The sequence below is a fragment of the Notechis scutatus genome, chromosome Z (assembly GCF_049901735.1).
Source record: "Notechis scutatus isolate UNSWTSFEM ecotype Mainland chromosome Z, rNotScu1.2, whole genome shotgun sequence".
NCBI lineage: Eukaryota > Metazoa > Chordata > Lepidosauria > Squamata > Elapidae > Notechis > Notechis scutatus.
In genome coordinates this window covers 102,459,255-102,473,006 of record NC_142025.1, presented here as the reverse complement: position 1 = coordinate 102,473,006, position 13,752 = coordinate 102,459,255, and the positions used below count along the sequence as shown (strand labels likewise).

Genomic DNA, 13,752 nt, shown 5'->3' with positions numbered 1-13,752 from the left:
AAAAGCAACTTGCACAAAGAAGAACTAAAAGTGCTGCAAGCCCTAAAAAGGGATAGCAGCATAATCATACTTCCAGCAGACAAAGGAAATGCCACAGTAGTAATGGATAGAAAAGACTATGAAACAAAATTGACAGACCTACTCCAAGACTCCACATACAAACCCATAAACGCGGACCCAACCACATATCTGGAAAAAATAACCAAGAAGACAATTATAACCAGCCACATGAGCAAAGAGATCCAACAGACGATCATCCCAAGAGAAAAATCTTCCAGATGCCCCAAACTATATGGCCTCCCAAAAATACACAAAGAAGGCATACCTCTCAGACCCATAGTCAGCTCCAGAGGAGCACCACTACAAAACCTAGCTAAACACTTAGCAAAACAGCTACAGCCCCATGCTGAAACAGCAGCTTCACATGTACAAAACTCATACCACTTCTTGGAAATGATCAAAGATCTACACATGGAACAAGAAGATCTACTTGTAAGTTTCGACGTGGTTTCACTATTCACTCAAGTCCCGATAAAAGAAACTCTTGAAATCATCAAAAATAAATACCAACCAGCTAAACACCTCATGGAACTAGCAGAACACTGCTTAACCAACACATATTTCATATACAAAGGACAAAGATACAAGCAAATTGAAGGAGCCCTTATGGGATCACCACTGTCACCCGTCATTGCAAACCTGTTCATGGAAGAATTCGAATCCAGAGCCCTGGCTAACGCCACCCACAAACCCAAGCTATGGTTAAGATACATTGATGACACATTTGTGATTTGGCCCCATGGAAAAGAAAACCTAAACAATTTCCTAACACACCTAAACAGTACACACCCCAAAATCAAGTTCACCATGGAAACGGAAACAAACAAACAACTACCATTCCTAGATGTACTAATCTACCGAAAAACAGATGGCACATTAGGACATACCATATACCAGAAGAAAACACACACAAACTGCTACCTCAACGCCCAATCCCACCACCACCCAGCACAGATAAACTCCGTGGCCAAAACACTAATTGCAAGAACCAAATGCCTGGCAGACAAGACACACATAAAGACTGAACTATGCACCCTGACTAAAGTACTGACAGCCAATGGCTTCCACAAAAGCAAAATCACCGGCTTGATCCACAAAAACACACTGAGACATAATGGAGACCCAGAAGATGAACAGACCTATGGAACAGCTGTCCTGCCCTACATAAGAGGTACTACAGACAAAATCAGTAAGATACTACACAGGCATCACATCAAGACTGCCTTCAAAACAGACAGAAAAATAGCAGCCATCCTTAGAAACTCCAAAGATAAAATTGACTTGGAAAACCAAGGCATATATGAAGTCCCCTGTGCATCATGCCCGGCCACATACATTGGACAGACCCATAGAAGAATAAGTACCCGCCTGGATGAACACAAAAATGCAGTTAAAAAGCTGGAACAGACTTCCTCACTAGTCCAACACATGAAAGCCACAGGTCATAGCATCAACTTCAATGGCACCAAAACCCTAGCCACTATAGAAAACCCCCGCCACAGAATTATCAGAGAAGCCATAGAGATTGAAAAAAGACCTGAAAGCATGAATAGAAGAGATGATTCCACCAGACTGTCAATTATTTGGAAGCCTGCACTCACAAACAAAAAAATCTCCACACCACAAGCCAGGCAAACACTTGGGCACAAACAGATCCCCCCTGATACCTCCAGCTCAAACACACCCCAACCAGGCACCCAGATGAAACCTAGCTTCCTAACAAATGATAGCCGTCCATTTACTCAGAGCCAAGCCGCACTAAAAGCCTCCAATACAGGAACACAATGTTGCCAGCCAACCAAGACAAAAAAAGCCACAAAACAGACAGAAGATATTAGAAACACCAATCAAGCAGAACACAGCAAACTCCAAGACCAATAAACACAGACCAAGACTCCCAACCAATCAGGATGAAGAAAAAGCCATTCTGGCACAGCAGTAGGCTAGCCCCAAATTTAAAACTGAAACAACTGTAAAAGTCTGACTCACAGACGAACACAATACAGAAGCCTGATGATGGTGATGGTAGATGAGATTCTGCCGAAACGTTGCTACTACTTTAAAAGCACAACTATAATGACGTGGGAAAATACCTGAACAAAGCTGAATACCATACATGTAAGTACCCACGAAAACTTAAGAAAACAAATATATATATATATATATATATATATATATATATATATATATATATATATATATATATATATATATATATATATATATATATATATATATATATATATATATATATATATATATATATATATCTTACATTCATGTTCTTCCACATGTCTATGGAGCTTAAGGTGGTATATTTAAGATTATTTTATAATCTTAAATATAACAGTCCAAAGTCATGTAAACATCTTTATGTCTAAATTAGGAGAACCTGCCTAATTCCATCTCAACACTCTAACTGCTACATCACATTCATCTGCATCATAGACATCGTTGTTAAGCTGTTTTGGTTAACCATGATTAAATCATACTTGGAAGCATTCACACAACACAGAAAGCCAAATACAAACCACAGTGGTTGGGTTCACATAGAATATTATGCCATAAACAAGAAAAATACCTAATGGCTTAATTCAATGTATGAATCCAGCCACATTGAATTCAATTTAGGTGCTGTCCAATTCCCAAGTTACAATATAATAGCAAAATATAAAGATTAAATATCACCCCATACAAGATAAATAAATAAAATGGAAACCTGCCAATTCCATAATAATTTGTGTAAAACGCATGCCATAAGGAACTGTATGCATGCTAGATCAAAGCCTGAGGAGATTGCCAGCCTTTAAGTCCTCCTTAATTAGGATGGGAGCAACAGAAATGGCATGGGGGACCCCATTCCAGAAGTCAAGTGCCAAGACAGAGGTGGTTTGCTTCATGGTGATGCATCAAAGTGACTCAAGTGCACTCATTCTGCTGGCCCACACCAACTAGCAGAAAACTTGGGAGAGAGATAGTCTCTCAAACAACTTGGCTCTATGGAACTGTGAACTTAAGGAAAGCTCTTAATTGGGGAAGAGATGGAAAATCCCCAAATCTAGGTGACCCTAATATTCACAGCCACTTATCTTGATAGGATTAAGTCAAACTGATTCCTCTCCATGCAGACCTGAACAACCTCCAGGCATTGGGATACTTTGGTCAATTTGGGATCAAACGATAAAATTGGCTATCATTAGCATTCTGATCATATCTAACTTCAAACTTCAGGATAATTCCATTCAGTAGTTTCATGTAGTTTTTAAACAGAAGGGAGACAGCATTGTCCCACAGAAAGGAGGGACCTAGGGAGTAAACGCCAGCTGTAACTGACCCTGGAAAAGGAAGAGAAGCACCATAAAATAGTGCCCTAATTGCTAATTCCCAATCTATACAGGTGGCCTAGAAAGATATCATATTGAAAGGGGCACAAGGACATATGCATCCATCCTCGCTCCACTACAATAAGAGTAATGCTGCCTCCATACTGAATCCCAGCCTAAAGTTGGCCTGAAATAAATCTAGATAATCCACTTTCTCCAAGGTCTTTGCTGATGTTTGGTCTTCCTTCAATTACCGCCCCAGTGTCTTTCTTTGTACTTCATCTCCAAAAGGTCCTATTAATCAAGATGCACCCCGGAATCAATGGGCAGAGAAAGATCACATAGGGATAGTGTTTTAAATAGGGGTGTGATGAACAGTGCCCAACCAACGGTCCTCCTGGTAGTAAGATATTAAGCCTCAATCCATTGCTCATTAGATTCTCAGGAAAAAATCCTGAGCTATTTCTGAAAACGTGCAGGATTCTGCAAATCAGCTGGGGCAAACAAATCAAATAAATCTTATTTCCCCATTGAGTAGGGGACCCCAGGAAACTGGAAGGCAATTAGAGAGTGATCTATCTGTGGACTGCCATATAATATCACAATTTCCCCAAGGGAAAAAAATCAGAAAAAAAATATGTGGCTGCTGGAATGCATGCCATCAATGACTTGGGATAGGTTGCCATGGTTGTCATGGTTGTGAACTCCTAAGCTGCCCTGGACTCAGTCACCAGGTTGCAGATTAAAGTCCCTGAGCGACAAAAACCATAGGGATTCTCACTAATCCAGCCATTGGATCCAGTAGGTCAGATGGTAGGTTCCAGATAGCATTTAGAAGAACTGTTTGCCAACAAGGGGGCTCAGTGTGATCATTGAGGGCTTTGTGTTTTTATTTTTATTTTTGGTATTATTTGTTTTGCTTCCTGCAGTCATAATTATTGTAAGTTACACTATCTGCCAAAGAGGGGGGATGGGAGATGGTTTTATTGGATAACTTTAATTTGGAATAAACCTGTTCCGGAGTTGTCAACTCTTCCAACATTTTCTGCAGCTACCCTATCAATAGCTTGGGACTTAAGAATGAGCAGAAGATAACACTTATCTCTTTGGAATGAATGCTTTGAGGACTGATTTCTACAGTTCCAGTTACTGCATAGCAACTACTATTCCTTGGAAGCTTAGACTTCTATTCCCTAAGATGCATGCAGCATGCTGTGAGGAGACCTCTTTGTGTACATTTTTCACTTCAGAAAAATGACCTGAAATGAAGCCAGTCAGCCACAAACATAACTTGGAATGTAGGACTACCTGCTCCCAGCTATAGTGTGCAATGGCAACTCTTGGCATCACACTGTGAGAATATGCAGTATGAATTTTCTTCTATATTGATCTCAATTCATTAAAATATACTGTTCCGTTTAGTAATAATTCACACTCTCACTTCAAAGTGCATAAACAGTAGGATAGTAATCTCTTGTATCATTTATAGAAATTTCCCATAGAATTACACTTCTCCATAGACATTCTATTCACCCACATGAAGAAGTATCTAGATTTTTCCCAACTTAGACTAGGAACATCTTGACTTTCTTGCTCCTTCCAGGGATCACACACTTAAAAATATCCTTTATTTTTTCCATTGGGTCTCTTCTCCATTATCCAGCCCATGGCAGTTGTACATATTTATCTTTATTTTGTAAGAAAAATATAATTTAATTTAAACAAAGTAAGCTCATTGGCAATGAAAAGAAGTAAATAATAGAGTAAAACTATATGACACACCATAGAGGCACGAGGAGGCAGGATTTATACCTGATCTAAAGCAATAAGGTGGTATGTTTGGTTTTAGTTTAGAAAATGATCTTAAGCAGTGCAATTTATAAAAAATGGCTGTGCTAGTTCAGAATACACTATTGTGGCTTACTCATAGAGATACAGAGTTGGAAGGGGGCTTGGAAATCTTCCAATCCACCCCTCTGCCCAAAATAAAAATCCTGAGACTTTCACAAACAAATGACTGTCCAATCATGACTTGAAAACCTTCCAATGAGGACCAGGCAGAACTCCAAAAAGCAGGCTGCCCCACTGCTTAACAGCATCTGCACTCATTACATTCTTCCTAAGTTTGAGTTTGGATCTCTCATGTTAAAACTTCCATTCATTAATGTCATCTTTAAAGAAACAGAATCTGAATTTCTTTTAACCAGCTCTTGGCATGTAATAACAGCAGTTGCATAGAATGTGTTTATTTTTTCCCCAAAAATAGCTGAATACCAATCTGATGAAAGGTACGTGGTTTGTCTGACTTTTTCGTTCAAATAAATACAATCTATGTGTCTCCAGTGGGAGTGTATGTCCTACAATCCCTTTTCATGACCAATTTTGCAAGAGCAGGTGTGCTTGAAGCATGCAGGAGCATTTTAACTGTATGGAACATTTTAACTGCTTTAAAATGTTCCGTACAGGAGCTCCATGCATACTCCCAGTTCTTCACATCAAATACATAATTCAAGATAGATCTTATAAACGATACCGAAATGCAGGTTTTGTTTTCATCAAGAAGATAGCTTGCAGTGCAGACTGTTTATTTGTACTTAATTATTAGATCAATTTATATGGCTGCCCAATTCTCCCTTGTCATTCTGATAACAAATTAACCTTAAAATATCAAATGAACAATAGAAAGTAGTATGAGTGTAAATCATATTCACAGTCTATAACTCAATTTCCACAAGCTCTAAAACAGGGGTTGCCAACCTTTTGGACCTCAAGGACCACCAAACTCATACTTTTAAATCCTGAGGACCACTAATACAATTTTTTTTAAAGCTAATATATTTAATAGGTTTTGGCGTGTTCGGGTCTTTTCCTGTGTAAGATTGAGAGTATCTTGACGACGTTTCGACAAGGTCCCACCCACCATCTTCAGGCTGGTGCTTTCAGCTTCGTGCTTGTGCGAGCAAAGTGTGAAACGTCACCCAGATACTCTCAATCTTACACGGGAAAAGACCCGAACACGCCAAAACCTGCATACCTGTACCCGTGAAAATCTACAAAAACAAATATATATATATATGTGTGTGTGTGTGTGTGTGTGTGTGTGTGTGTGTTTTCTTAAGTTTTCACGGGTATTTATATGTATGGTATTCAGCTTTGTTACAACTTTAAAAGCACAACTATAATGACATGGGAAAATACCCGAACAAAGCTGAATACCATAGACAGACAGACAGATAGATATAGATATAGATGATATAGATATAGATATAGATATAGATATAGATATAGATATAGATATAGATATAGATATATAGATAGATGGATAGAAAGATAGGTACCACTGTGGCAGCTTTGCCTGCATCTCCAAGGCTTCGATGTTGGGAGAGGGAGCGAGGGCTGGAAGAGCCGAGAGCTGTGCTCCATCTCCCTTTCCTTGACTCTCTGCACGTGGGCATGGGGGGGAGGGGGAAGGAAAGAGAGAAAGGTGGGAGCAATTCAAAACTAGAGAATTAATGGGGAGAGCTAACAGTGGGCGCTGGGGGAGGGGACTGTTGTTGCCGCCGCCCACTGTATGTGAGAGCTGGTTGGTGCATGCATCTTAGGGACCTGACTCCACGGTCCCTCGAAGAGTCGGGAGGCACGAGAACTGCGTGGCCCAGATTAACTGCTTTTGGGGGCCATTTCTCCTGTGGCCCACCAAAATTTTTCCACGGCTCACCAGTGGGCTGTGGCCCACCAGTTGGCGACCGCTGCTCTAAAACACATGAAACATGCTCAGGTGATGTTTTATTTTATTTATTTTTATTTTATTTGGTTGGTCAATTGCTTAAAAGATAATAGGTATAAGTAAAAACATAGTTATGAATACATGGATACATAAAAGAAAAATAAAAGAAACAATAGGACAGGGATGGTAGGCATGTTGGTGCGCTTATGCACGCCTCCTACAGACCTCTTAGGAAAGGGGTGAGGTCAATAGTAGAAAGTCTAAGCTTAAAGTTTTTGGGGTTTGGGGAAGAAACCACAGAGTCAGATAGAGTATTCCAGACATTTACAACTCTGTTGCTGAAGTTGTATTTCCTGCAATCAAGTTTGGTGCGATTAACCTTGAGTTTGTATCTATTGTTTGCTCTTGTATTGTTATGGTTGAAGCTGAAGTATTCATTGACAGGTAGGATATTGCGATGTATAATTTTATATACTATACTTAGATCAGACCAAAGGTGGCGTAGTTCTAGATTTTCTAGGTCTAGAATTTCAAGTCTGGTGGCATAAGATATTCTGCAACGAGTAGAGGAATGGAGAACTCTTCTTGTGAAATATTTCTGGACTTTCTCAACTGTGTTAATATCAGATGCGTAATGTGGGTTCCAGACTGATGAGCTGTATTCGAGTATTGGTCTAGCAAATGTTTTGTATTCTCTAGTTAGTAGTGTAATATTACCAGGGAAAAAGCTATGTAAGATTAGGTTAACAACTCTTAATGCCTTTTTGGTTATGTAGTTGCAGTGGACTTTAGCACTTAGATCATTAGAGATGAGTATTCCAAGGTCCTTTACAGAGCTTGGATCATCAACATGGTCTTGACTATTCATCCTGTATTTTATTTTCTGATTTTTTTTTGCCAATATGTAGGACAGAGCATTTATTTGTTGAGATTTGAAGTTGCCATTTGTTTGGCCATTCTGATACATAGTCGAGGTCTTTTTGAAGGGTAGCAGTATTGTCTGTTTTGTCCCTATGTTCAAGAGAACATTCATATGTTTAAAGTTTTGCAAAAAAACCAAAACAAAACCAAACCCAGCAGAATCAGGTCCATGCAGGGGGGAGGAGGAAGCTCCACAACAGAGAAGGCATATACTTCCATACTTCCTGAGTCCTAGCAGAAGTCGCTGTTTAATAAATAGGACCTGGAGATAAGCACACTATCAGATCTGGAGGGATCAGCAGAAATAATTGAAGACAGACAGTCCTGAAAATAAACTGTTTCTATGCTTGGCACCTTAGTTTTAGTTTACTTTATTGTCATTGCACCTCATACAACGAAATCAAACACCAGCTTCAGTGCACATCATGACCATGAAAATAAACACAAATACACATCCTTCACACTCCACACATTGAATTGAAACCCCCTGACACCGCACCAACACTGCACTACACAGTAGAATTCAACAGACCTACTGCCCTGGGATAGAAGCTGTTTTTTCAGCCTATTTGTCCTTGTGTTTATGATTCTGTACCATCTTCCAGATGGTAATAGTTCAAAAAAAAAGGGTGCCCAAGATGAGATGGATCTTTGAGAATGTTTTGAACTTTCTTAAGGCAGCGGTGGCTATAAAGCTCTTCCAAAAAGGGGAGAGGGCAACCAATGATCTTCTGGGCAATGACGTTAACCCTCGGGAGTGCTGTCCTATCTTCCACTGTGCAATGGGCAAACCATACACAGGTGCAGTAAGTTAAGATACTCTCTATGGTGCAGCGATAGAAGGTCACCCGCAGTTTTTCATTCAGTTGTTGTTTTCTGAGAAGTCTTAGGTAGTATAATCTCTGCCGGGCCCTTTTGACCAGTGCTGAAATGTGAGCACCCCAGGTCAGGTCCTTTTTCATGGTAGCACCCAGAAACTTAAAACTGGCCACTTGCTCCACTCGGTCTCCATTGATAAGCAAGGGCTGGATGTCTGATCTATTCCTTCTATAGTTCACTATAAGCTCCTTGGTCTTCTTGATGTTGAGGACCAAGTTATTGTCTCCACACCATGAAAGCAACCAGTCCACCTCATCTTGGTAGGTAGACTCATCACCCCTAGAGATGAGTCCCACCACTTTTTTTTTCAAGTCCCACCTTGAAACCTTTTGGGAGCCAGATCAGCTCATGAAGCAGTGGTATGATGCTAAAACACCGCAACTTCCTATACTGCTGGGCTCAGAACCAACTGTAGTTTTCAAATTGTTTTCAAGAGCTGCGCTATGTAGAGGGGTTTTATAATAATAGCCCACCAGATAGTATACTAGTCTATCTGGGAGGTAATCATGCATGAGTGACTTCATGAAGAGAACTTCCAGATCCAAGAATTGGAACAACTGGCACAGGAGATGGATCTGTGCAAAAACCCTGTTTTTGCACAGCTGAAGCTGCCACCTTCTACTTGAATCAGAGTCCTATATTTAGGAGGATCCTCAAATTACACATCAGTTTTGGCTGTGGAAAATATTATTCCATTGAGAACTAAAGATGGAAAGTCACTGGAGTCAAAGGACCCCCAAAACCCAAGGACGCTTACTTATTAATAGCAATAGCCACAGCACTTAGACATATACTGCTTCACAGTGCTTTACAACCCCCTCTAAGCGGTTTACAGAGTCATCAATTGCTCCCAACAATCTGGGTCCTCAGATTAAGGTTGAATCGAAGCCCGTTCTTTCCCATCTAGGCCCTCACAGCTTCCAGACTTCAAGAAAGAACCTTGATCGTGTCACTTGGTTCACACGGAGTAGGAATTTACAGCTGAGTTTCATCAGTGTACCTCAGCTTCTTTTACACAATTAAAAGGTATGTGGAGAACAGAGGTGGTATTCAGCAGGTTCTGATCAGTTCTGGAGAACCGGTATCGGAAATTTTGAGTAGTCCGGAGAACTGGCAGATTTTACAGTATCCTTCTCCTGCCACCCGCACCAAGCCACCCCCACAGAACCGGTAGTAAAATAATTTGACTCCCACCACTGGTGGAGAAGTTTGCAGCCCTGAATAATACTGCAAAGTAGAGGCTTGGGCCTGGAACTCTGGAACCAGCCCTGGAGGAAAACAGAAAAACACTGCAACACTATCCCACTCATTCTTAAACACCCCCCCCACATAGTTGGTGCAGAAGGACACCATGACTGATGGTACTAAAAGTTGCTAAGAGATCAAGGAGAGCCATAAGGGATGCACCACATAGGTTTTTTTTTTTATGTAGAAAATTTATATTGCCTCCAACTCTTCATGTGGCAATTCAAGGTGGCTTATTCTTATTCCTATTCCCATCAGAGGTATTCCATAATGCAGTCAATGCTATTTCAATACTGTCAAGGCCTGAAACTTCCCGAAATGGATCCAAACAATCTGCTTCCTTTAGTACAGGGCCTCCCTACAAGGGCCAATTCACCTCCATTGGGACCTAGTTGGGTGTCATCTCTTGGGAATCTTTACTAACCAGGAAGAACAAGGACTATTATACAGATGGCTGAGATCACAGCCTTCAGGAGGAGCAAGTTCAGACTCTTTTTAGGTCTGACAAATCAGACAACTCTATGTTTGATCAACTCCACAGGACCTGTACATCTTTCATATGAATAATGGGGTTAAGCTTTTAAAAAGGAAACGGGAGAAGCAGAATAGTGCTCCAGGGAGAGAGAAGAAGTGATATCATTGGATGGTATTGAATGAGAGTCTTTTAAAGAAAGCAAATACCTAAACCCTACACATAGAGTAGTCCCATTCAAAGTATAATTCACTCTTTGATATGATTTGACATGATCACGCAAGGTGTAATGTTCTATTCAAGACATTAAACTATCTGTTAAAAATAATCTCTGATTTTAGGTTCCTCCATATATTGCCACTTATAGAGCCATTGATGGACAAAAATGACATTTAGGTAGAATCCAATAAGAAAATGGGGAGTATTTTATCTTCAGGTCTCTTGATCTTTACATGAGTGTGATAAAAATGGGTTGAGTCAGGGAGGGATTAGTGCGTATCTTTTTTTCTGTATAATTTAGGTGTGGTTTTAAAATGAGGATGAAGAATCCATGTCGTCCCAACTACTAATGGAGACAAAACGGAGACAACTACTACCCTGCCGCCAACATAGCCATCAGGCAAAGACAATGGTGGTTAAGTGTCTAGTACCTAAAGGGCTCCAGTTCCTCCATCCAAAATTTCCTTAAAGTTTTCTGTCCTATCAAAACTTCTTAAAGATGTGGATTATTTCTTACATGAGACTCACCACAATCTGGGTTTCATTGTCTGTCAGAGTGTCAATAGTCAAACTCCTTCCTGAAAAATCTTGGCTGATCTGTGTCCTTTTGTCTTCAGTTGTGGTTTCCCGAATCTTTCGCTCCCCAATTTGAGAATTTTCTCCAGTGATGGCTCCAGGCCCCTGGGTCCAACCTTTAGGAAAAGAATTAAAATTATGAATTATATGTATAAATAAATATATATGAATTATTTCTAAGAGTCAGAATAGAATAGTTCCATGATGAATCATTTATAGCCATGAATCTCTTTTTGATAGACACTGGAGTCTTCCAACACTGTGTCACTAAAATTTGGCAGTCCAAAAATGCTAAGAGACAAACCCGGGACTTTTACAAATTAAAAACACTGCTTTGAATTATACCTAGAAATCTACTAAAGTCAATGCAGCACCCACAATATAAGTGTAAAGTGGCTGTAACAACACACTCATCAGCAGGTAGGTTGCTAGTGTCTTCATCAACTGTGATGTCCAAATAGTCTTCTAAAGTATCTCTGTTAAAGTCCATTGCAGCAATCTAGTCATCATGCGTTGCCCAGCTCTTCTAGTCCAGGCAGAGGTGTAGTAATGCACTGGCCGGATAAAGATGATGAATCCAACAATAGCTGCAAGTCCAAGAGGACTCCCAAGCTGCGGATCTGCTCCTTTGGGAAAGCAACGTCCACCCGAGTCACAATAGACAGGGAGAGATCTGACAAAAAAGCAATTCCATTTTATTACTGCTCAACTTTAGCGTGTTTCATCTTATCCAGACCCCTGCAGCCTTCAGAGTAACTTTTGCTTCTATAGCCTCTTTGACCCAAGCTTAGAAGTGTCAAAAGCAATAAACAGATTTCCTCTCCCAGTAATTTCTTATAGGTATTAAAAGGGAAGGATGGGAGTTAGGTTTACCAGATTTCTGAGCAGGCAAAGACAGAGATGGACAATTGAAAAAGGAGGTCTCAGTAACTGTTTAACTTACTCGGTATCCACAGCAATAACTACAAAAACAAAAAACACAATCAGGCCTACATATATATAAAATTATTTTTCCAGCATTGGAAAGACAAGCTTTTCAATCACAATATTTCTGAAGTTGAGAAGTATGTCCCATTTTTATTTAATTAAAATATCATTAATTACTGATGAGTCAATACAAAAATGCTTGCATCTACCTGTGTTCGTCTTTTGGCTATATTGTTTAAAATATCATTGTTTATTCATAACAAGTCAGGCTTTTAGAAAAACAATCTGAAGCAAACTGAGCATTTCAGTGACCATGGGAAATTGACGCTGATTGATTCTTGCAGGAACTGTGGTTTAAAAGTAGTCCTTGACATTTGACCACAATGGGGACTGAAACTTTTGTAACTAAGCAAGGAGGTTGTTAAGTGAGTCACACTCGATTTTATGACCTTTCTGACACTATTGTTAAATGAATTATTTCAGTTAACTAAATCACTTGGTTGTTATTGATTTTGTTGTTGGAAACCAGTTGGGAAAGTTGCAAATGGAGATCACATGATCTTGAGATGCTGCAACTATCATAATGTTGTAGACAAAGGCTTTCATGATTGGTTGGTTCCATTAGTGAATGTACAAATTCCATTCCATAAAGTTGTGTTACAGCCTTTTCCTATCCTATCCTGTCTGAGCCTAGCCAGCTATCCTATCCTAGCCTATGCCTCTTTATTTGCTATTGCACTCCTAATTTCACCCAGTGGTTTATTGAGGTGGTTATAACAAAATGATTTTAGAATGTGTTAATAAAATCATTTTATAACCACAAAATATTACAAATAATTAACATGCAATTGACAAAATAGCATGGGAAATACAAGGTAGAACACGCATTTAAAATCAACGAAGCATTATTTAGTGTTGGAATTTCTTCACAGCAGCAAGCAATATATATGTATGCATGCATTCATGTATGTATGTATGTATGTATGTATGTATATGTATGTATATGTGTGTGTATGGATTATCTATCTGTCATCTGTCTAATCTATCTATCTATCTATCTATCTATCTATCTATCTATCTATCTATCTATCTATCTATCTATCTATCTATCTATCTTCAATATACTCTCAAAGAACAGAAAAACTAGGCTAATTCAGTGGATGAATCTGCTTTCGTTATAATTCAAATCCATCTCTTTCAACAGGGCATCTATTAACTATGAGTGAATCTGGAATTGACCCAGAAATTAAAAAAATACTGTGGGTAATGTTCATAATCTTTAGTGGAGAAGAGGTCATAATCTTAATTCTTTAGCATTTATAATGTTGGTGAAATCTCCCATTTTTATTAGCTCTGGTAAAATGTTCTTTGTGGTCACTGGCTTATTGGGAATGTGATTTTGC

The 13,752-nt window shown here is 39.4% G+C and overlaps 1 protein-coding gene across 6 annotated transcripts in view; it reads right to left on the bottom strand.

Moving 5' to 3' along the window:
- The window catches only part of PLXDC1 (plexin domain containing 1), a 118,789-nt gene that overhangs the window by 68,798 nt on the left and 36,239 nt on the right, over positions 1–13,752 (bottom strand). For all 6 annotated transcript variants that reach the window (XM_087947740.1, XM_087947738.1, XM_087947741.1 and 3 more), the window contains exon 2: positions 11,375–11,538. In XM_087947740.1, coding sequence (XP_087803866.1) covers positions 11,375–11,538 — 164 coding nt within the window. The remainder of the gene's footprint in view (positions 1–11,374; positions 11,539–13,752) is intronic.